Source organism: Pan paniscus, chromosome 7 (assembly GCF_029289425.2).
Source record: "Pan paniscus chromosome 7, NHGRI_mPanPan1-v2.0_pri, whole genome shotgun sequence".
Lineage (NCBI taxonomy): Eukaryota > Metazoa > Chordata > Mammalia > Primates > Hominidae > Pan > Pan paniscus.
The window spans coordinates 161058061-161081197 of NC_073256.2; the positions used below are offsets into that span (position 1 = coordinate 161058061).

General features: G+C 61.9%; 2 protein-coding genes across 31 annotated transcripts; both read right to left on the reverse strand.

Moving 5' to 3' along the window:
- Positions 1-136: 136 nt before the first annotated feature.
- NAPRT (nicotinate phosphoribosyltransferase) lies at positions 137-3993 on the reverse strand. 9 transcript variants are annotated; one of them, XM_003819451.7, is made up of 13 exons: positions 3476-3975; positions 3199-3326; positions 3040-3122; positions 2652-2782; positions 2445-2560; positions 2029-2225; positions 1815-1955; positions 1460-1544; positions 974-1054; positions 775-877; positions 543-697; positions 338-445; positions 137-252 (listed from the first exon to the last, which is right to left on the reverse strand). In XM_003819451.7, exons 1-13 carry the CDS (start codon positions 3699-3701, stop codon positions 190-192), a joined length of 1617 nt encoding a protein of 538 aa, XP_003819499.1. In that variant the 5' UTR covers positions 3702-3975; the 3' UTR covers positions 137-189. The 9 variants fall into 9 exon arrangements, with proteins under 9 accessions (XP_003819499.1, XP_034822699.1, XP_034822701.1 ...); XM_034966808.3 differs by having other exon boundaries at positions 2029-2560; positions 3476-3981; XM_034966810.3 differs by lacking the exon at positions 974-1054 and having other exon boundaries at positions 3476-3978.
- A 1126-nt stretch (positions 3994-5119) lies between these two features.
- On the reverse strand, positions 5120-23030 carry EEF1D (eukaryotic translation elongation factor 1 delta). Of its 22 annotated transcripts, none has more exons than XM_063606961.1 (11): positions 22722-22864; positions 18087-18314; positions 15983-16113; positions 14382-15472; positions 12113-12236; positions 11611-11682; positions 6611-6710; positions 6436-6536; positions 5888-6109; positions 5394-5588; positions 5120-5222 (listed from the first exon to the last, which is right to left on the reverse strand). In XM_063606961.1, the coding sequence occupies exons 4-11, from the start codon at positions 15470-15472 to the stop codon at positions 5184-5186; spliced, it is 1944 nt and encodes a 647-aa protein (XP_063463031.1). In that variant the 5' UTR covers positions 15983-16113; positions 18087-18314; positions 22722-22864; the 3' UTR covers positions 5120-5183. The 22 variants fall into 22 exon arrangements, with proteins under 22 accessions (XP_063463031.1, XP_063463034.1, XP_063463033.1 ...); XM_063606964.1 differs by having other exon boundaries at positions 16020-16113; positions 18087-18265; positions 19263-22782; XM_063606963.1 differs by having other exon boundaries at positions 18087-18265; positions 19263-22782.
- Positions 23031-23137: the final 107 nt, after the last annotated feature.

Below are 23137 nucleotides of genomic sequence, written 5' to 3' on the forward strand. Positions count from 1 at the left end.
CAGGGCCTGTGCTTTCACTGGGATGCAAATCTTCCTGCTACCTCGAGCTCAGATTCCCGACTCCAGCCCAGCCCCAGCCCGGGAGGCGCAGCCCGTGGGCTGGGTGAACAAACGACACAAACAACACAGGACAAGCTGTGGGGAAAAGTGAGTGATTCGTGTTGTTTCCAGTCAGCCCCGCTCAGACTCTCAGGGGGACTGCCCCGCACACAGACTGTTCACCAGGGCCTGCAGCCTCTCGGACAGCACCACCTGCAGGGAGCAGAGGAGGGGAGCGGTGGGCAGGGTGAGGGCGGGGGTGCACAGGGCAGAATGACAGGGCGGGCCTCCCCCCAACCTGGTACTGTGCAGGGCTCTGCAGCCGCCTGTGCTCAGGGCTGAGTCGGCTCAGGGACAGCTGGGCCAAGGCTCTAGACTCTGCCAGGGATGGGAGCGGCTCACACAGCTGCAGGGAGGAGGTAAGGAAAGAGAAGCTTGGGGCTGGCCCCCAGTCAGGGCTCTACTGGGGCTGGGGGGCAGGATGAGGGCGGTGGGGCAGCCACCTGTCCCTGCTGGAGGCAGAGCCGCAGTAGTGGCTCCACCTGGGCTGGCCTCACGGTGCAGGGCTCCCGGGCCCCTGGAGGCCACACCCTCAGCTCCTGCCCAGCCTGTGGCACTGGCTCTTCTGCTAACTGCAGCATGTCCATGAGTGGAGACCCTGTGTGGGCGGGGCAAGAATAAGCGGGGGCCCTGGTGCTTTGAAGGTGGACGGCAGGGGGGATGGGAGGGCCTCACCGTCAGAGCCCAGGAGCCGGAAAGCAGCCTTGCTCCCAGGCAACGTCTGCTTCTCGGGGTCCTCGGTCAGCTTCATTCGTGGCTGGCCCCCCACGGCCACCAGCTGCAGGAAGAGGGCGTTGAGCTGGCTGGTCCTTATCCCCCACCCAGCACCATCCCTCAGACCTGTCCCCACCTGGGCCCCCGACACTGTCCCTACCTTATAGACGCCACCCAGGGAAGGCTGTTGGGGGCAGGTGACCACACTGGTGCCAATGCCAATGACATTCACCTCACTGCCCTGGGTGGGGAAGGGGGTGGCCGTGAGCCCAGCTGCCCTGGGTGGGGAAGGAGGTGGCAGTGCCCTGGGTGGGGAAGGGGGTGGCACTGCCCTGGGTGGGGAAGGAGGTGGCACTGCCCTGGGTGGGGAAGGGGGTGGCAGTGCCCTGGGTGGGGAAGGAGGTGCCAGTGCCCTAGGTGGGGAAGGAGGTGGCAGTGCCCTGGGTGGGGAAGGGGATGGCAGTGCCCTGGGTGGGGAAGGGGGTGGCAGTGCCCTGGGTGGGGGAAGGAGGTGGCAGTGCCCTGGGTGGGGAAGGGGGTGGCAGTGCCCTGGGTGGGGAAGGAGGTGGCAATGAGCCCAGCCAGAACCTGCAGGGGCCCCCAGAGCCCCCCAGCCACCCTCCGCCTACCCACTCATCCACCCCACCTCCTGGGCCAGTCGGGCCAGCGCCTCCTCGTCAATGTTGTTGCTGACTACGATGAGGACTGACTCCAGCCAGGGCACCTGGAACCTGCCGCGTGGGTGGAGAAAGGGTGGGGGCCACCCCTCGGGTCTTCCTGATTGACCCTGGTGTCCCCCTGTTCCCTGCCCCGCCTCAGTCAAGGACACCTATGCTCACCTTCTGCTTGGGAGCTCCTAGGGAGCCCCACCACTTACCTCCCTGCCACGGCCTGCAGTATCACTGCTGAAAGTTCAGCAGAGTACCTCACTGTCCTTCCCTGCCCCATTCCCAAACCCCGGGGATCTCCCACCAGGCACACCTCCTCCCCGGGAAACTCACCGGGCTGCAGCAGCTCGGAAGACCTTGCGGATCTCCTGAGCCTGCTGTAGCAGGTCACCACTGTCCAGCCTCACGCCCGCTGCCCGGTAGCCCAGCTCTCCCAGGGCCAGGGCGACTGCTAGGAAGTTGGGGAGACCACTCCTGCAGGAATGGATAAGGGGGCCAGAGGCTGCTGAGGTTCTGCTGAGCCCACCCCGAAAGTGCCTGGGCTCACCTCCACACGCTGTAGGAGTCCAGGAGGCCCTGGAAGGCCCGGGGAAAGGCCAAGGCATAGGCCACAAAGGCTGCCCGCTCGCCTGGGTGCGGCTCCTGCACCCCCAGCCCCAGGTGGGCACACACCTGCTCCAGCCACACCTGGGCTTTGGCCGCCAGGTCCACCCCAGGGCCCTCACCAGCTGCGGGCGCCAACATCTGTAGAACAGAGTCGGTGAAGAATGGGGGCCAGGAATGCAGGATGAGGCCTGGGAGCAGCCAGGGACACCCTAGTTTGAGAGCAAAGGTAATGCAGCCCGTGCCAGCTTCCTGGGACAGCACTGGGGTGACCTGCCTGGGTGGCACACCTCTCGCCAGGGCAAGGGCTGGCTTGGGGCCTGTCGCCTGGAGACAGCAGGGTTTAGAGGAGGGACTGACCGGGTCAGGGGGCACCTCGCTGCCTGAAAAGGAAGTGACGAAGGAGTGGGCCAGGGTCCCGGCCACCGGCACACCTCGCAGCTGGCCCGCTAGCACGTTGCTGCTGCTGTCGAAGCCTGGGGAGGAAGGCGGTGGGATTGGGGGACTTCCGGCCAAGACGGGGCTCCTCCTTCTCGGCCCTTGCCTTGCCCCGCACCAGACACTCACCGCCCAGGTAGCTGTAGGTGGAGGCTGTCAGGCCCCCATCGGGGCCCTGAGCCCGCCTCAGGCCCATCTCTAGCAGCCGCTTCTCTGGCCCTGCGATCAAGCGAAGCCGCGCTGCATTGGTGGCCACCAGGCTGTGGGGAGCCAAGAGTCAGGGGGTCCCAGGGTGAAGGTCGCTAGGCCACCCAAGACGGCGGTTACCTGGGGCCTGGAACTTCCAACCTGGGAGCTCCACCCTCACCCAGCCCCTCCTTACACCCTGAACAGTGGGGGCGGGAGGCCCGTCCTGGGACCCCTGGGCAGCCAGCCCCGCCGCCACAGTCCAGCACGGAGCCCCGGCGCTGGGGGCCCATCCCATGCCCACGCTCCCTGCCAGTGGCCCGCAGCCCACCTGGCGTAGCTGACCAGGCAGAGCAGCGGTGTCTCCAGCAGCTGCACCACCAGGAGCGGCCCGGACACCTGCAGGAGCGGCACCTGCGGGGAGAGAAGTCAGCTCCGCGCTCGGCCCAGCACCCCGTGGCCGCCGCGCCGCCCGCTTACCCCTACTCACGCCCGGGAAGGCGAGGGAGCCCTCGGGCAGGGCTCGCACCGTCACCTCGGAGCAGTCGAGGGCCCGAAGGTGCTCGAAGAACGCAGGGTCCGTGTCTGGGGGCAGCACCGAGGCCAGGAACTGCACGTCTGGAAACGAGGTAACTGCGCTGAGACCAGCGCGGGGACAGACCGGTCGTGGGACATGGGGGGTTCCACTGGGGGGCAAGGACTTCCACCGGCCATAGGTGGGGGTTTCTGCCGGGCGTGGGGGGCTCGTCGCGCGGACGGGTGACTACCGGCGTCCCGCAGGCGGAAGGCGCGCAGGAAGCGCACACAGTCGCGCAAGCCGGCGGCCAAGGCGAAGGCGCCGCCGAACGGGCAGCGGCGGAAGAAGAGCTCGAACTCGGCGGCGTCCCGCGCCCGGCCCGCGCGCCAATAGCCCAACGCCATGGTGGCCTGGTAGAGGTCAGTGAGCAGCGGCCGCGCCGCCGCCCGCGCCTCGGGGTCCTGCTCCGCCGCCATCCTGCTCCCGACGTCCGGACTCCGGCCCGCCCCGCCCCGCCCTGGCCCCGTGACGCGCCCCGGCCTATGGCGCACTCCCTGTGGGGCTTATCGTGCGGTTTGGGAGCGGCACGGGACTCGATGGAGGGCGGGTGGGGCTAATAGTATCGGCGCGCTGAGAGGGGCTGAAACAGCTGGACCCGGGATGGGGTGGGGGTTGTCACCCAACTCCTCTCGGACCCCCAACCCCACTCCAGGCCCAACGGCCTCTTTGGAGCGCAGCCCGGTCTTGGTCACCAGAGGTGCCCCCAGTCGCTCGTGTCTCTGCCCTTTGGCCGGGCAATGAGGTGCAGCTCATGACTTGCCAGGAGGCGGAAAGGGTGGAGGACAGACCAGCCAGACTCCACCCCCACCGACCCAGAAGACAACCGCTGGCCAGCAGCCAGCTTCTGCCCTGGGCCTGGGGAGGGAGGCCAGAGCCTGCCTTAGTTAGAGCTTGAGCAGCCAGGCTAGGACGAGGCAGCCCAGATGGACGCAAATGTCGCTTGGAAAGAGCTTGGCACCCAGGAAAGGGCGGCGTGGGGCAGGGGGGCGCATGCCCATTGTTGGCTGGCACCAAAAGACCTTTTGTGGCTATGAAGGCCCAGTGTCCCTCAGTGGTGGCTTTTATGGGGTCCTGCACTCCAAGCCCCACAGGAAACTTTCTAAAGGTTTGAGGGCAAAGTCAGGGGCCACTACCCAGGGAGAATCCATTCCCCTGTGGCTTGGGGCCCCGAGGACGGAGTCTGACCAGAAGTAATCAAGTAATTACACCCCATCCTCTTTCACCCCAATGCAAACACGGGTGGTCCAGGGGAGGGAGTGTGGCCACCCATGCTGACCACATACGGCTGTCAGGATGCTGAGGCACAGCTCCACAGAGCCCAGGCAGCCACGCTCTGGCCACCCCAGAACATCATGGGAGAGGCACAGTCCCTGGAGCAAGGGGCAGGGATTCCAGGAATGAATGAGGTGAGGGGAGGGCCGGGACAGCACATGACAAAGGGCATGGCAGCAGGGCCGGGTGCTACTGGGACTTCTTTCCTGGACAATTCCAGGCTTGCACGCTTGCTCCCATGGGGACAATGCCAACAGGAGGCAGAGTGGTGGGGTGGTGGCCTCTCCAGATAGTGAGCTAACAGTTTCTGTTTCTGGCTTTTTAAACCCCCTGAACTGGACTTGCTTTTGCAATGGAAAGAAGAGGGAGGGCCAGAGCTTTGGGAGGGAGTGGCCAGGAGATGGAGGGACAGGCGGAGGTCTGCTGGGGGCAAGGTGACATGGCCACAGAGGGTGGCAGCAGCCAAGATGACTGTGTGGGAACAGCAGGGCAGAGATGGGGCTGAGACAGGGAGGGAGACAGGCCAGGTACGAGCAGGCAATGACCAGGACGGAGCCAGAGGGCCGGTCTCAGTCTTTAATCGTGGCAGGGCCTCACGCACGCGCGCACGTACACACACTCAGGCTTCAGATCTTGTTGAACGCTGCGATATCGACACTCTGCACCTGAGGAGAGGCGGAGGGTGATGGTCAGGGCCGTTCCCCTACAGCCCACTCGGAGCCAGGAGCCTCCTCTGAGGTGGGGTTCACTCTGGGACTCGCTCCCCACTGCTGTGGGGTGGAGTGCAGGGCATGGGCCAGGGTCCCCAGTCTCCGCTCCCCGGCCGGCTCACTCACGTGCTCCTCAAACTTGGTGATCTCCTCCTCCAGCAAGTCCGTCCCCACCTTGTCATCCTCCACCACACACTGAATCTGTAGCTTCCGGATACCGTAGCCCACGGGCACCAGCTTGGAAGCCCCCCAGACCAGCCCGTCCAGCTGGATAGAGCGCACACAGGCCTCCAGCTGGGCCATGTCCGTCTCATCATCCCACTGTGGGGAAAGGGGAGGAAAAGCTGGGGTCAGCCACCCTCAGAACACCCAGGAAGTACCTGCATGCACCCTACCCTCAACCACTGTGTGTCCACAATTCTGTTTCCTTAAAGGGCCCACAGAAAACAATCCAAATTCACACCTTCCTGCCTCCAAGTTTGTGTTTATCCCAAGACTTCTAAACTCGGCTTTAAAGTCTCCCCAGAACCCAGAGGGCAGGGGGAGGGTCACAGGCTGAGCCGGCTAGGCGGGCACCAGGGCAGTGCCTGGCCCCCTGAAGCCCCACCCCGCCCACTCACAGGCTTGACATCCAGCAGGATGGAGGACTTGGCCACCAGTGCAGGCTTCTTGGCCTTCTTCTCCGCGTACTGCCGTAGCCGCTCCTCCCGCAGCTGTGCCGCCTCCTTGTCCTCCTCCTCATTGTCACTGCCAAACAGGTCAATGTCATCATCCTCGTCATCCTCTGCTGGTGTGGCTGGCTTCTTGGCTGGGGGCTCCACTTGGCGCATGGGAGATACGTGCTGCCACAGGGGAAGGGACAGGAGGCACGGCTGAGACGCCCCAACCAGGGCCCAGAGCTGCCTGGCCACCTCCTGGCCCTCCTCCCTCCCTTGACCGGAGGAAGGGCAGCCCCTGTGTACCGCAGCTGTGTACATGCAGGGCCCCAGGAAAGACAAAAACTGCCTCCACCTGCCCAGGGCTAACTGTAAACCTTCCTGGGGACCTGAGGACTCCAGTATCCTGGCTGCCAGCTCATTACTGCTGCTGGGGCCAGCCCACAGGGCGACGTGGAAGCCAGCAGGGCCACGTGGTCCCCTGCAGTGTCAGGCGTGGGGAGAGCATTCACCTGAGTCTGTGGGGCCGTGGCCCGGTGGCCAGGCGAGCTCTTCTCCAGCACGTTCAGCCGGGCCTCCAGCTTGGAGATGGCCTGCTGCAGCTCCTGTACCACTGGGGGGGCAAGGGGAGCACGGTTAGATGGCAGGGGCCAGGGACAGCCCCAACCCACTGGCCCGGGGTCTCACCGCCACGCAGACTCTGGTTCTCCACTTCCAGACTGGCAATCCGGACGACGAGCTCACTGTGGTCTCCGCTGGTGCCGCTGGAGGCCCCGGGGCCTGAGCTCTGCAAGGCAGGAGGAGGGGAGGGCTCAGTGCCCAGCCTGCTCCTAGGGTTCCCCTGCCATGCTCAGGACTGCAGGAACTCACGGAAGGAAAACTACAGCTCGGGAGAGCAGGAGGTGCCCCCTGCTGATGCCCAGCTCAAACTTATGACCTCAGAGGTGGCGGCCACCACAGACCACAGTGAAATTCTCAGCCAGGCAAAGTCCAGGACAGGAGGCTCTTGGTGCCCCAAAGACGGAGGCTGTGGGGAGCTGGGCCATGGCTGCTGCTGCCCGGCGGAATCCTGCTGAGCAGCCAGGCTCAGAGGCTGGGTGGGAGGTGCTGAAGGACTCACAGTCCTAGGGACAACCTGGGACAGGCCTCAGGGGACCAGGCAGCACTGGAAATGGGAGGCAGGAGCAGCTGAGGGCCCAGTGGGGGAAGAAGGAAGGAGCCCACCTGTGTGGACAGCAGCCACCCAAAGCTTTGTCTCCCTGGGCCTCACGCCTGCCATCTCACTCAGCAAGCCAGTCTCTAGGTGATTCAGGGCCCCAAGCCCACCTCATACTCTGCCATAGCTGAGACTGATGCCTCGGGGCCCAGACAGGCTCCCAGCCTCCTGGCCCTTAACACTAGCCAGTCCTTAGGCATCTACCTGCACGCATGGGCCATTTAGCCTGCCCACCCTCCAACAGGATGGCTCTAAGGACAGGGTGCACCTGGCTGCATGGAGCTCTCAGCAAACCCCATCTCGGCAGCTCCCTGGGGCTCCCTCTCTGTGGGGAGGGGCCTGGAGTAGCCGGGCAGGCAAAGCCGCTCCTTGCAGCAGGTGCGGACATACTCAGGCCTTTGCCCAACGTGCAGCCCCATCCCTGGGGCCCTCCTGCCACCGTCCTTGGGACCCTGCTGTGGGGAATGCTTGTTTATGTATCTGGAGAGTGTGGGAGCTAAGCCCCGCAGATCATGGGCAAGGCCGAGCCAAAATGGCCCAGGAGGCCCACCTGGCAGCAAGGCCAGGAGGAAATGGACAGGGAAAGGCCAGGCTGGCAGAGGCGTGTGAATGGTGGTGGGGGTACGGGAAGCACCGGCAGAAACTCTGACAAACTCTGGGGCAGAAGCTGGAGCACGGGAGGGCCAGGCTTTGGGGCGTCAGGGGGCATGGAGAATCACAGCAGACCTCCTGCGGCAGTGGGGCTGGGTCCTGAGGAGGCCAGAATCTGTGAGTGGCACCTGAGGCCTCATGCACCCCACACAGCAGGCCCAAGGACAGGGAAAAGGTCCCCTCTGGAAGAGGCACTAAGTCAGCACTGGCCCCGGGCTGCATGATGAGCAGTGGGGGCCGTTTCACCACTGCCTGGCTCTGCGGGCCACTAGGCCAGAGCTCACAGCACTCAGGACACAGGGAAAGTCCCCTCCTTTGATGCTGACTCGGGGGGGACTAGGGATGCCAGGCATCAGAATCCCTGAGCACAGCTTCAACGGGGCAGGCTCAGGTCACCCAGTGCAGTCACAGCGGGCCTCAGAGAGCCCCTCAGGGACTTGGGGGATGCCAAAGGCAAACACTTCAGAGCCAGACCCATGCCTGTAACCCTGTGCCAGCACCACGTTACCAGAAACCCTGCAGTTCTGAAACCCCAGTGTCTGCTGAGCACTCCCACCCCAAATCCAAGATGAGACTGGGCCCCTGCCATGGGCTGAATAATGTCCTTCCAAATCCACATGCTGGAGTCTTATCCCCCGGTATCTTAGAATGTGACCTTATTTGGAGACAGGGCCTTTGCAGAGGTAACTGTCACTGAGGGGCAGGGGGCTAATCCAATCTGACTGGTGTCCAATAAGAAGACATCAGGACACACACACACTCAGATGGATGACCGTGTGAAGACATGGAGAAGACGGTCTACATGCTGAGAGAGGCCTCAGGAGAAACCAGCCCTGCTGCCACCTCGATCATGGACTTCCAGCCTCCAGAGCTGTGAGAAAATACATGTGGTTTAAGTCACCCAGTCTATGGACCTTTGTTATAGCAGCAAACCAGTCCCTAAGCCCTAACAGTGCGACCACCTGCCTGTCCCAGAGACACCTTAGGGTTGACCCCACACAGCCAGGGCTGAAGAGTTCCTGCAGCCCCAGGGCCAAGCCCCCGACCGCTGCCTTCTGGGCACTGGAGTGCAATATGCCTGACTTGGGCGCAGAAATCTGTGCTCCCTTAATCTCATGTCTGCCTAGCCTGGACTTGGTCAGGTGCCTGGGCAAGCCAGGGGTGCAAGCCAGTGGGCAGAACGCAAGGCACAAAGGAGCACCCCACCTGGCAGACAGGAGTGGCAGCCCTTCCTGGGCCCACCCACCCAGGGATGCCCAGCTTATGGCCCGGGAGCCAGCACACCCCTAGGTGGCTGTGGCTGTGGCAGACAGAATAATGGCCCCCACAAAGATATCCACATACGAGTCCGCAGAGCCTGTAAATATGGTCTCCCATGGCAAAGGGATTCTGTAGATGTGATAAGATTAAGTTAAGCGGGAGAGAGGATGCTGGATCACCCAGGTGGGCCCACTGTCATCACAAGGGCCCACACTAGGCAGCAGGAGCGAGGGAGGAGAGAGGGAGGCTGAGTGACAAGATGGCTGCCTAGGAGCCTTGGGCCAAGGACCGTGAGCAGCTTCCAGCAGCCAGAAGAGACAAGGAAGCGGATTCTCCCCGCAGAGACACCAGAAGGACCACAGCCTTGATTTTGCCCCATAAGATGATCTCAGACTTCCGGCCCCCGGAACTGTAAGGTGAGGAACTTGTGCTGTTTTAAGCCACGGAAGTGTGGCAACGTTACAGCAACATCAAGTGGAAACCAACACAGATCCTGGCTCAGGAAGTGGGGTGCTGCTGGAATGCCTAACAATGTGGAGATGGCTTTGGAGTTGGGCAGTGGTGAGGCGGGAAGAATTTTGAGGAGCGTGACAGAAAAACCCTAGACTGGGCCGGGCACGGTGGCTCATGCCTGTAATCCCAGCACTTTGAGAGGCCGAGGTGGGCAGATCATAAGGTCAGGAGTTCAAGACCAGCCTGGCCAACATGGCGAAACCCTGCCTCTACTAAAAAAAAAAGAAAGAAAAAAAAAAGTCAGCTGGGCTTGGTGACAGGCACCTGTAGTCTCAGCTACTTGGAAGGCTGACGCAGGAGAATCACTTGAACCCCCAGAGGTGGAGGTTGCAGTGAGCCAGGATCATGCCACTGTACTCCAGCCTGGGCGACAGAGCAAGACTCTGTCCACAACTCACCCACCCCCTCCAAAAGAAAAACCCTAGCCTGTCTTGAGCACCCTGTTGGCAGAATTCAGATGCTAGGGTCCTCGGTGAGGACTCAGAGGAGGTGAGGAGCAGGGCAGAGAAAACACGTCATCTTCTAGAACAACCTAAACCTAAACTGCCATGAACATGCTGTTGGTAGGAATAGGGATGTTAAAAAATGACAGCGGGGGGGACCATGGGCCACACAGGAGCGCTCCCTTCAAACCTCACGTGACCCGCCGGGCTGGACTGTGAAACTGCCTGGGACTAGTGACGCCCTGTTTCCTCCTTCTTTTTCCCATTTTGAAAGGGAATGCCTGTCCCACAATTGTATTTTGGGAGCAGATAACTTGTTTTCCAGTTTCACTGGTCCACAGATGGAGAGGAATTTTGCCTCAGGATGGACCACGCAATCCCCCATGCCTGATTGGATGGGATTCTGGACTTTGGAGGGACACTGTGGGGGACCCAGGCTTCTGCAGATGTTGGTGAGGAGCAATGCACCTTACAAATGAGACAATGAGAATCTCCGACGCCCACGTCCCAACCCCCAGAGCCTGCAAATCCACTACCTTACATGGCAAAAAGAAGAATCGGCAAACACGATTAAATTCAGGATTTTGAGGTGGGAACATCCTGGACCTGGGATCCTGGGGGCCCAAAGCAAGTACAAGAACCACGTAAGTGACAGAGCGAGGCAGGAGGTTCGAGAGAGGCGCAAGATGGAAGTGGAGGCGGGGCGGGGATGAGGCTGCCTGCTGAGCACCTTGAAACAAGCAACGTGGGCATCCACCAGAATCTGGGAAAGGCAAAGGAACAGACTCCTCCTGAGCCTTTGGAAGGATGGCGACCTTGCTGACAGTGGGGACAGCCTCGTGAGACACATTTCAGATTTCTGGCCTGGAAACCCGGCATGATACAGATGTACTGTTTCCAGCGTGAAGCTGTGGAAAGCCATAGCAGCAGCCACAGAAACACTGACCCTGTTCTTGGGGCCAGGACACCACCCCGTCCCGGGGAGAACGCAGTCCCAACTCCTCGGGAACACCAGGGCTGCCACCTCCCGGAGGCACCCCTTCCCCAGCCAGCCTGTCAGGCCACAGCTACTGCCTCCAACTCCTGATCTTGGCCCGGGGCCTGGAGGCCAAGCAGGGATACAGGGCTCCTTCTGGGTCTCCAACTCAAGACGGTGCCAACTCTAGGCTCTGAACTCCTTGCGCCTTGCAGAACCACCACTTCTCTCTCCCCAGTGAGGCAAGATCTAAGACGGAATGTGGGAAGGCCCAGCACACACACAGTCCTGCCACAGGGAGCAAGCAGGGAGGCACAGGCTCTCGTGCCAGGTGCCCACAGCACGCCCTGCGAATGGCACCACTCAGCTCCCAGCCGGCCCCACAGGAGCGGCCAGTGTGACCGCCAGCCGGCAGACGAGGTAAGCACAGAAGAGACGCGAGAATAAGAACACTGTCCGTGGCAGTCCGGGCATGGAGGTCACAGAGCCACACGTCCCAAGGAGCACAGCGCCGTGCACCCTGCCCTGACTCTGCTGTGAAGCCAAAACAACCAGCAGCATCAGGAAAAATCAGACATGCTGCTTGGCCGAGCAGGAGCCCGCAGGTCCGTGGGCTGCGGGTACTCACTCCAGCCAGGGATTTCTGGATGTTCTCTCTGGCTCTCGCAATGTCACGGAGGATCACGCTGGCGCCGTTCTCCTGCAGACAGTGCAGAAAGAACCAGTCTTTTTTTTTTATTATTAAAAAAGAATTTAATTAAAAAACAAACCAAAAAACCCCATGAACCCTCACATAGACAGCAAGAAAGTACTGCACAGAACGAGAGCTCAGCGGGCCAGAAAAGCGGGAGGTGCCTGAGGCTGTGACGACAGGCAAAGGCACCCATGTCTGCGGGGGAAGGAGTGCCAGGCCTGGCCCCACACCGTGTGCACAGGCGCCGGCAGGAGGGCCCTGAGCAGACCCGGCCCGGGGGCCTGGCCAAGGCCGCCTGCCCCGAGACCCCACTCCCAGCACCCACAGCAGAGCCACTGGGCCAGGGTGCCTCTGCCTTCCTGGCCTGGCTGAACCCGCTTTGTGTGCCCCAGCCACTCCTGTCAGGCAGCAGAGCCGCCCCACGTGCAGCTCTCACCTGGCGGGAGGCACCTGCCACAGGCCCGTTCATCTGCTCGTAGAATCTCCTTTCTGCGTCGTCATATTTGAACTTGTCGAACCAGATCTTCTCATGAGCTAGGAAGTTTGTAGCCATTTTTCTGCTGGGAGGGGAAAGAGGCAAAGTCAGCATGGCTGGGAAGTGGGGCCGAGACAGCCCCGGCCTCGGCATCAGGACAGCCCAGAAGCACCAAGGTGCAGTGGGGCTGACACCTGCTTCAGACACCAGCAGTTCTCCACAAAGCGACACCAAGCCCGTAAGCCCTCACCCCACATGGCATCCCCAGGCCTGTCTTCCAGACGAGGAGTTCTCAAAGTGTGGTCCAAGAACCTCTGAGGGTCCCCAGGCCCTTCCCTTTCACTCACACGAAGCTGGGTTTATGTCAAACCGCTGGAGTGCGGAGGCAGGTATGAGGGCCCAGCTGCCTCCCACTAAGCCAGACACCCGAGAGATTTGCAAAAACCTCAAGCAAGGCCATTCTGCTCACTGAATTTTTTGGTTATGGGAAAAGTATTTCTCATAAAAAAAAAAAAAAAGATGTTAGTAATATGTAACAAGTTTCTTCTTCAACAAATAAGTACACTTAGCATTTCTGAGTTTTTTTGTGTGTGTGTGAGATGGAGTCTCTTGTCGCCCAGGCTGGAATCAGCGGCGCGATCTCAGCTCACCGCGACGTCCGCCTCCTGGGTTCAAGCGATTTTCCTGCCTCAGCCTCCCGAGTAACTGGGACTACCAGTGCACACCACTGTGCCTGGCTAATTTTTTGTATTTTTAGTAGACAAGGTTTCACCATGTTGGCCAGGCTGGTCTTGAACTCCTGACCTCAGGTGATCCACCCGCCTCGGCCTCCCAAAGTGCTGGGATTACAGGCGTGAGCTACCGTGCCCGGCCCATTTCTCAGTTTTAATTGCTAATGTAGTAAAAATCAATAGATACAATGAAAGCTCTTTGGGGTCCTGAGAGCAAGAAGGTTGAGAATTGCTGCCCTAGACAGGGACCATGGCCCGCAGGCAAATCCAGCCTGTGGTTTTACTGGCACAAAGCCCCACCTCGTGCCGCTCCCACTGGCCAGCAGCAGAGGAGCTGGGCAGATGACTCTGTGGCCGGGGCCCAGACCCTCTGGTTCTTTATGGAGTTTGCTGCCCCCCACCCTGGACTGGCCAAGACCCTCTTACTGTCCAACCAAGTACAACAGAACTGTCCCCCTCCTGCTCTGCCGCCAGTCTGTGTGTGGACTCCGGACCGTCGCTGGACCTTGTCAAGTGTCCTCTCGGTAACAAAGGGCTGGAGTCTGTGAGCGTCCTCTGCGTCCCTGACCCAGGACACTCTTGGCAAGGAGGGACCAGGCCACCGTGAACACCAGGGCAGGTGGAAGGGCAGGAGGTAGCATTCCCCTCTGGGGTCCCGCCCTCAGGTTATGTTAACCGGCAAATCCAGACCCCTGGGGGTCCAAGGTTGGAACCACTTCCTTGGGGGCCTCAGCAGCTGCTTGGGACCCTCAGAGTCCTTCCCTGACTCAGCCCGCCCCACCACCAGGACACCCTCGCCAACAGGCCAGCCTCGCCACTTCCATGCCCTCTGTATTCCCCTCCAAGTCCAATCGTCCACCCACCTGCCTGGCCCCAGAGACCGCTGCTGGGGTTGCACCTGCACCCTGGAGCAAGCCCACAGCACCCAGAGGGAGGTCACACAGACCGGGCACCCTGGGATGGAGGCCACCTGACCAGCCACATGCCCATGCATCTGAGACGCCACCACCTTCCCTCAGAGGTGGTTTCAGGTGACAAGGAAAGCTGGGGGTGCACAGGATGGACAGGCAGGGACACACTGGCTCCCACATCTCATCGCAGGGAAGCGCTAGGGCCAGAAACCAGCTTCAATGCTTCCTGCCCCTATAAGTAGCCTTATCTTCTCAGCCCTGGCATGTGACAGCCACAGGGGACTCGGGGAGCTTCCCAGCCAAAGAGGGACCCTGGGCAAGGCAGAGATTCCGCCCTGTGCTGAGCCCTTCCCTGCCCCCATCCAGACAGCCTGGAACTTTGTAACCCCAAGCAGTGTCCCTGGAACCCACAAGCGCAGCACCACCTTTACTCAACCTGCTCCTGCATTCAACTCTGCTGGACCCACGGGTCTCGGGGAGCCCCCACCCCAGGTGGGCAGGGGAGGAAGCTGGAGGAGCCCCAGCCTGGGATGGCTGTCCCTGTGCCCACAGCCCAGGCTGGGTGCCCACCCAGCACGTTTCTCCTACTTGGGTCTCAGGCTGGACACGGATGGGCCAGACCGAGGACCGGGTCGGTGAGACAGGGAGGCAGCTTCGAGGCACCAGGCCATGCGCAGGGCCTTGGCAGCGTGGTGGCGGCACTCGGCGCTGTCGTAGGCAGGCTTGCTGAGCCAGGGGGCCTCTGCATCCTTCTGCAGGAAGTAACAGTAGGGCAAGGCAGAGGGGGCCTCCCCATCGGCCCGCCGCAGCCCGGCCCGCTTGTTCCCTAAGATGTTGCGGCCCCGCCGGTCTCTGCGGCCCCGCCGGGCACCCTCGGCCAGGCCGGCTCGCTCTTGCAGGCGCACCTTCCCTGGGGGATGGCCGTCAAACAGGGCCTCGTAGAAGCCCCTCTCGGCTGCATCATACCGGGGCTTCTCCAGCCACACCTCCCGAACCAGTGCCTGCAGGCTGCCCAGCGGGGGCTGGCCATTGACCGGTGGGCTGGGCTGGTGGGCCAGGTCGGGGACGGCCACCTGCTGGCCTGTGTTGGGAGTCCCCTGCCTGCGGCTGCCCTCAGGGACCAGCAACAGGGCCTGAGACCACTCCACGAAGGCCCGCTCAGCCTGGTCGAAGGAGGACTTGTTGACCCAGATCCCCCAGGTCACGTGGTGGCAGGCCACCTGGTTTCCATGGGTGCAGAGACCCCAAGGGGCCAAGGCAGGAGGCCAGGCTGCCTGGGCAGCCACATCTGCCAGCTTCTGGCGGTAGGAGCTCTCTGCCTGGTCGAAAAGTGACTTGTCCAGCCACACGCGTTCGGCCGAGAGGCCCAGGAGGGCCAGGTCCGTGGGGCCGAGCCCACTCTTGGGGGAGCGCTTCCTCTTTTTCTGCAGGGGCTTCCTGCTGTCCTGGCTCTTCCTGGGATCACGCCTGCTGCCGCCGTCAGGGGCCTCCGCCTCATCAGCGTCCTCAGGGTCCTCCTGGCCGGGCCCATTCATGGCTGGCCCCTCGGCTGGCAGCTGCTGGGTGGAGGCGGCCGCCTGTGTGGCCTCGTGTTCGTAGAAGCGCCGCTCAGCCTCCTCATACTTGTGCTTGTCTTCCCACACGGTCTCCAGGGTGCAGGAGGCCTTCCCGCTCCTCATCTTCCGGACACAGCGATAAAAAGCAAGCAGAGGGCAGAGTTGCAACACAGCGGGTGGCCGCAGCCCCGTGCCCGCCCTCCCCGTGGCTGCCCTCCCTGGGCAGGGGCTGAGGATGCTCCCCAGTGGGGCTTCCATGAGATGACATTCGAGGACTTCGAAGTCAAGCCCATGTGGGGACGTTTTGTTGTGAAGAGAAAACAGGCCGGGCGCAGTGGCTCATGCCTGTAATCTCAGCACTCTGGGAGGCCAAGTGCTTCCCAATACATGAACAATACATAATTTTGTTAGTGAATGTATGGCCATGAAGTATCTGAGACATACTTATACTAAAAATTTTTCGTCATTTATCTGAAATAAGCTTTAACTGGCTAACTAGCTTTCCCTGCATTTTTGCACAGGCCAGGCCTGGCCACCCCACCATGGTGGCTGGTGTTCCCATTCTACAGAACGGTCCCTGTGGCTGTCCTGGCCACACCACTGCCACACCCAGAGCACCCTCAAAGTTCTTACAAAAGAAGGAGCCTCGGCCAGGCGCGGTGGCTCACACCTGTAATCCCAACACTTTGGGAGGCCGAGGCGGGCGGATCACAGGGTCTGGAGACTGAGACCATCCTGGCTAACACGTTGAAACCCTGTCTCTACTAAAAATAAAAATAAAAATTAGCCGGGCGTGGTGGCAGGCGCCTGTAGTCCCAGCTCCTAGGGAGGCTGAGGCAGGAGAATGGCGTGAAGCCGGGAGGCGGAGCTTGCAGTGAACCGAGATGGCGCCACTGCACTCCAGCCTGGACAACAGAGCAGGGGAAAAGAAAAAAAAAGAGGGAGCTTCTCTGTGGGCCTGACTGTCCTCCCCAGGAGGGGGCCAGGTGGCCGGGCAGAGGGTGGAGTGCCCACTCATGAAGGAGACGCCAGGGAGGATGCTGGTGACCACTGTGTAGAAAGGAGGGGCCAAGCGCCAGGAGCACTGAGACGGCTCCAGGCTCTCTATCAGCTGCCCCCGCCTCCCAGCTGGAGTCCATACCTTTGGGTCCATCCAAGCTAAAGGGGAATCATAGGGCTCTCACAGTCCCAGGACATCAGGGCCCCCTCTAAGGTTTTGGTTCTGTGTAATGTTAAGAGGGACCATCTTGGTGGGAGGCAGGTTGTGAGGCTCCACTCCCCACTTGCTACTGTGGCCTGGGAGCCTCAGCCTCCTCCCTGGATGAGGTGTTCCCTCAAGCTCTGGGCGACCTCAGTCACCTGCTGCCCCAGTGCTCCAGCAGCCATGTGGGATCCTGCCGGGGGCACGCTCTGCTCCCAGGTGTCCAGTGTGGTGTTACAGAAAGGACAGGCCCAGAAGGCCAGGGGCAAATCTGCTCTTGGGATGCAGGTCAGCACCCCAGCCCGCGCTCAGCCTGTGATAGCTTCCTCCCCAGCCATGCCCGACTCCAGGCTCTGCTCCCCAAAAGCAGAAACGCCTGGGCCTAACCAACGCCTAGGAGCACCCTCAAGAGGGGGCTGTGCAGCTGCCCCTCACAGACACCGCTGCTAGTCTGCTGCCTCCGCAGGTGTGTCTAGTGGAGCCTGAGGGCAGACAGACCCAGTGGCCCCAGGGCACCGTGACTGGGACCACCTGCCTGGTCTGCACCCAGAGGGAGGCAGCCTTCGGTCAAGAGCAGACCCTTCACACCAGTGGCTATGGGTCTTCGCCCCTCTTCTAACATCCTTACCCAACAAAACCAAGGCTGGCTCCAACGCCCCCCGTGGGGTGCTGAGCTGTCTACGCTCCACCCAGGCAGGGAGGACTTTTGGGAAGGCCCCCCCGGCACTGCACTCTGAAGCCTCTAAGTGGAACATGGAGTTCTTTGCGGGCATGTGGCCCGAATCCCTCAGTCCCAGCAACAAGTTCTAATGGCACCAACGAGGAACCGGGGCCCATGGGAGGCCACAGAGTCCATGAAGACGCTCCCTAGGCTCTCCTGCTCATTCCTTCCCCAGGCTGGGGCAGCACTTACCAAGGCCAGGCTGATGGGCAGAGGCAGGGGTTGTGGGTTGGGGGTGGGGTGGGAGCAAGAGCCCAGGAGACAGGGCATTGTGACATCGTGTGGTGGTACCCCCGCCAGTCTCTCTGCTCCCATGGAGCCGTGCAGGTCCCATCAGCAGTGCCACTAAGCTGGCCCCCAGTGTCGATGCCCTACCAGACTTTATTGGCCAAAGTGGCCTCAGACTATGTTCTTGGGGGCTCCGGGCAGAAGCCGCCGCTCAGGGAGGGGAAGCCACTTCAAGGCTCCTACCGAGACCTGGCACTGCCACCCGTTCCCTGCAGGGAGCCGCATGTCAGCTGCTGACCTGCCAGCCCAGGCCAGGACCCTGCTCACGGCCACACCGGGTGCCCACCTGCTGCCCCATCCAGAAAACCCAATTCCTCCACTTTCCAGATGGGAAACTGAGGCCCTCTGGGCAGACTGGGCCATGCGCAGGTGGTGCTGGGTTCCCTCCGGTGCAGCGAGGGCTGGGGGTTCCCCGGTCAAATGAAGGGGAATGGGGCACGAGGACAGGCGAGTACTTACTTTGCTTTGGCCTCCTAGGACAGCATGAAGGAAAAGCAGCAAGGTTAGAGGCAGCCAGAAAGACTAACCGGGTCAGACACAGCAGCAGGTCAGCCCGAGGCGGCCGGGGGCCTTTCCAGAAGCTGCTTGGCGAGGTGGTGTGGAGGTGACACTGGTGGAGATGGAAGCTGAGCGCCAGACAGACCCGCCACCACCACAATCCCAGGTGGCAGCTGAGTCCACACAGGTGACGTCACTCCGTTATCCCCTGAAAGGGGAGCTCTTGGGATTACTGTCAGCTGGAGCCTAGGCAGGCCCTGGGGGACAAGCAGGGACCACTATCTGAGCCAACCTTTCCCAAATCCACCCACCCTGTGGTCACCTGAGCAAGGTAGCCTGAGACAAGATAAGCCAACGCCCACAAGCATCCCCTGGAGCTGCCAAGGAGCTCCCCCAAGCCCCTCCCCTGCACTGCCCCTGTGTCCGGTCTGCTGAAGGAGGCCCGGAAGATGACAAGGACCCTCAAGGGGGAGGCAGCCCAGGGCTCACATTGACACAGGGCCTCTCTCTCAGCAGGAGCCACCGTCAAGACAGGGCTGGCACCCAAGGGCCCCAGCACAAGCCGCAAAGGCCTCCCAGACTGACTCTCCCACAATGTGCACACAAGGACAGGACCTCCACGCAGTTCACTCCTCAGCTGGACACTAGGTGTCCTGCCCCTAATCTCACCAGAGCCACCTCATAAACCCTGCAAGCTCTGCGAAGGGCAGCTGGGCACAGCTGAAAGCCCAGCCACCAGCCCGTGTCCTGGGTGGGACTGGGCAGGAGGGGCCACCTCCTACTGCTGATCAACCCGAGAGCCCTGGCTGGGATCCGTCTTCCTTCACCAACGGGAGCTCCGGCCCCAGGGCCCTGCCCACCTCTGTGCACCCCACACTGCAGCAGGGAGCACCCTGCAGGGAGGAACTGGGCACCCTGCAGGGGTCTGGTGGAGACGAGGATGCTACGGAGGCAGCTGCCCCATGGGACCAGTAAGAGGGATCTTGGGTGGGCTTCCCTGCAGAGAGGAAGCCCTCAGGAGACACCACAGTAAGCCATGCTGGAGACCTGGAGGCCAGGCCCGTCACCTGGGGAGCTGGCCACTAACAGCGGGCAGAGAGCCTCCCAGGACAGCCAGCACAGACCCCCACACGTCCCAGCCCACCTCCTCATTTCCCCGCTTCCCGCGTTCCCAAGCATGGGAGGACCCGCCGGACGCAGCGCACCATCTCTCCTAACAGAGACCAAGTCTGAGCTTCAACGCTTGCGCAGACGACAGGCACGTGCAAGCCTCTCCTCTCCAGCAGGAGAGCCCGGAGCAGGACACAGCGACTCTTTCAACTGCGTCCCGACAAACGGTCAGCCCCTTCGCTCCTGCAGTTTATCCAAGCTCAGGAGGAGCTTTCTAAAGAGAACACAGGGAGACAGCCGGCTGCCAGAGAAGCAGTCTTGGAAACGCCAGAGCCAGGCCCCAGGGGGAAATGGCCCAAGTGTCCCTACTCTGCTCCTGGAAGCAGGCCAGGCTCACCACCAAGGCTCTTCCCTGAGGGGCAGACAGTGTCTGCCGAGCACCTGAGCCTCTGGCAGCTGCCCAGAGTTTGAGAGTGCCCTGGGGTCCTGGCTCTGGAAGGCTCCACCCAGCTAACAGGGCCTGTGACACAGGTGGCAGCCAGCAAGACCCACTGCAGCGGCATGGCCCTCACAGCCTCCCCTGTCCCTGTCCTGGGAGCAGCCCCGGCAAAGACTCCTACCCAGAACACTCCAGGTCAGGAGGGCAGGGCCCTGAGGAAGGTGAGGACATCCTGGAGAGCTGTGGCCACCAAGGTGCTGCACGGCCTGGAGGTCTCCACACATCTGGGCAAACGGAAGCTTTCTGGGAGGAGCTGGCTCCCAGGCCCTGCCCTCCACACCACCCCATCACAGTCGCACACACAGACAGGCTCCCAGATTGTCCGCCCTCCACAGGAAGAAGTCAGGGAGGTGGGCAGGGGACGGGGTCAGCCACCGGCTCAGCCTGTGCACGCCCACCCCTCCCAGCAGCACCCCTCTCCGGCCCACCTGGCTGGCCTGAGTCTGTGGACTGGCACTGCCTGATAGAACTTTCAGTATCTTCAGTGCCCAAAGGGCGCGACGACTAGCCCTTAAAATGAGGCTGGAGCCCCTGAGGAAGCGGGTCTTTAGGCAAAACCACCGCACGGCAGAGCAGCCACAGGACAGATCAATGTCTTCCTGCCTGGAGTGAGGCCTTCGGTCTTTTTCTGAGACGGAGTCATGCTCTGTCACCAGGCTGGAGTGCAGTGGCGCGATCTTGGCTCACTGCAACCTCCAACTCCCCGGTTCAAGCGATTCTCCTGCCTCAGCCTCCCAAGTAGCTGGGACTACAGGCACGCGCAACCACGGCCAGCTAATTTTTGCATTTTTTTTGAGACGGAGTCTCACTCTGTCACCAGGCTGGAGTGCAGTGGTACGATCTCAGCTCACTGCAACTTCCACCTCCCGGGTCCAAGCAATTCTCCTACCTCAGCCTCCCAAGTAGCTGGGATTACAGGCGTCTGCCACCACACCTGGCTAATTTTTTTTCATATTTTTAGTAGAGATGGGGTTTCACCATGTTTGCCAGGCTGGTCTCGAACTCCTGACCTCAGGTGATCTGCCTGCCTTGGCCTCCCACAGTGCTGGGATTACAGACATGAGCCATGCGCCCGGCCTAATTTTCGTATTTTTAGTAGAGACGGGGTTTCACCATGTTGGCCAGGATGGTCTCGATATCCTGACCTCATGATCTGCCTGCCTCGGCCTCCCAAAGTGCTGGGATCACCAGCATGAGCCACCACGCCCAGCCGCCTTTGGTCTTTTTAAGAGAAAAAACTCCACAGTTCCACATTCCCACTCAGCCACTTTCCTGTCTGACCCCTGGATATTCCAGCCCCACTGGGAAAAGCCAGCCTGTCCTGCATATCTCAGAGCACTCACTGTAGCTACCCAACCCACCCTGCCCCAGGCCAAGCCCCGCCCCAACCACGTCTTTTCTTAAATGCCACTGCAGGCCAGCTCCATGGCCAGCCCTGCTTGAGGGGTTCTGGCCGACCTGCCTGCCCGGCGCAGCCCCCGTGCCTCCTGGGTGACTCCAGCACTGCACAGGCTTTCCGGAACCCCAGACAATACCCACGCCACACCTCACACGGCACCCTTGGCTGTCAGCGAGGTGGGAGAGCTGGAGACCTGTGGCAGGCTCCTACGCTAGCACTTAGCATAACTCACTGCCACCAGCTTCCAACACGCTGATGTCACCTTAACACACTGGCACAGGATGATGACCCACAAATCCTCAATGCCACATTTCCTGTCCTCAGCCCCCAGAAGGCTGACGCCAGTGCACGGCACAGCCCAGGTACTCTTTGTCCATCATCAAGCACGTGTGCCCACCTGTGCTAAACCTTGCAGCCTCACCCAGCAACCCGGGAGCAAAGCCCAGAGGGCCTAGTCCTCCAGAGGGGGCGGGAGGCAGCGGAGGCTCTGTCGGCTGGGCGCTCACTCTGCCAGCACTGACTGCGTGTGAACCCTGCAGCAGCCCAGGGGAGATGCTGCTGTCTCACAGGATTGGCACTGCGCCCAGAAAGCCTCTACAGAGGCAGGTCTAGGAGCCTGGCTGGGCCTGAGGCATGGGGTGAGAAGGCGAAGGTGAGCGTCTACTTCCTCAGAGGACGCTCGGGGGCTCCTTCCACACCTGCCCAGCACCTCAGCTGCATCCCCCACCCCCAGAACGGGGCTGGGCACACACGGGCTCCGGAAGTAACCAACTGCCTGCGAGCCAGCTGCTTAAGGCTCATGGGGTCCAGATGACGGGGTGGGCGGAGCTGTAGAAGGAGGCTGCTCAGGTGAGATGGCCTGGCCTGCCTCCCTGGGAGGTGAGCCGCAGGCAGTGTCAACTTAAGAAGCACCCGCCCTGTCGGGCAGGGACAACCCCAAGTTTAGCTACACAGTTCTTCTGCTGCCAGGCGGTCCTTCATTCTGGAAACCAATCCTGACGTCTCATCAGGTCCCCAACCCACTCCGCCCCCTTTGCCTTCTTCCTTCCACTTAAAGCCTCTGAAAGTACTACTTCTTAGCAACAGCATCCCCGCCCCCTTCAGAGACTGCCCGACCACCCTATCCAAATCAAGAGACAGAAATTTTGACCCAGTCACAGTACAGGCTTATTCCTTTCCGTGCTCACTAGCGTCTAAGTTCCAAAAGTGTTGCGTCCGTGCCTATCCCCTCCGTGCTCAGCTGATGCGTGCAGTAACTGGTGCTTGATAAACACGTGGTGTACGAAGGTCTGCAGGCCAGAGGCACAGCTGGGGCAGATGTCTGGTCTCCCACGGAGACGGCAGCAAACACAGGCCTTAGGCCCCAGCAGCCTGGCCGAGGGGCTTCCACGACCGGGATGCACCGTGAGCCAGTGCTCCCGGCGCCCCCGTCCCGCGGACGCCCTCCAGGCCGGCCACGTGGCCTCCGTCGCCCCGCCTCTCTGCGCTCGCCCCAAGTGCCGCACTTGGCCCACGGCCCCTAAGCCCGCGCTGGCGCACTTGTGCCTCAGTCCCTAACGGCGCGAGATTCTGGCGCAGCCCGGGCCGCCCGCCCTCCCGGCCCCTCGGGCGTCTCTGTCGCGCCCGACTCCTTCCGGCGGGGGCCGCGGTACTCACACGCCAGCCAAGGACGCGGCGACCAAGGAGGAGGAATCGGCGGACGCGGGAAGACTGATGAAAGGGAGGGCCGCCCGGGCCGCGCACGGGAAATGAAGCACTGGGCTCTACCAAGAGCCACGGGCCGGGGGCCCGGGGGGGGACGCGACCCCTGCACACGCCCCGCCTGGCCGCCAGGGCCCTCGACGCGCCGTGCCCCGACACTTCAAAGGCAGAATTCCATTGGAGATGACCGCGGAGGCCGCTCTTCCCCGGAGGAGTCTGCACAAGTGCTGGGAACGGGCGGCAGCGCGCGCGCCCCCCCTGCGCTTCGCGGCCAGTGGTGTCGCCGGTGGGGGCGGGTCCGGCAGCCGGCAAGGGCCGAGTGACGCACGAGGCGGCCAGCGCGCAGGCGCGGGGCGGGGCCGGGCCGGGCT

Bases quoted from the DNA above. Each gene is read 5' to 3' on its own strand.
- NAPRT (XM_034966806.3), bottom strand. From the start codon at position 3,701: ATGGCGGCGGAGCAGGACCCCGAGGCGCGGGCGGCGGCGCGGCCGCTG. The intron at 2,561-2,651 runs GTGAGTGTCTGG...CTTCCTCCCCAG, and splicing joins CACCTACAGCTACCTGGGCG to GCTTCGACAGCAGCAGCAAC. The intron at 698-774 runs GTGAGGCCCTCC...CCGCCCACACAG, and splicing joins CCGGCTCCTGGGCTCTGACG to GGTCTCCACTCATGGACATG.
- EEF1D (XM_008972800.6), bottom strand. From the start codon at position 15,472: ATGAGGAGCGGGAAGGCCTCCTGCACCCTGGAGACCGTGTGGGAAGAC. The intron at 11,683-12,112 runs GTGAGAGCTGCA...CACTGTCTGCAG, and splicing joins TGGCAGGTGCCTCCCGCCAG to GAGAACGGCGCCAGCGTGAT. The intron at 6,537-6,610 runs GTGAGACCCCGG...TTGCCCCCCCAG, and splicing joins GAACCAGAGTCTGCGTGGCG to TGGTACAGGAGCTGCAGCAG.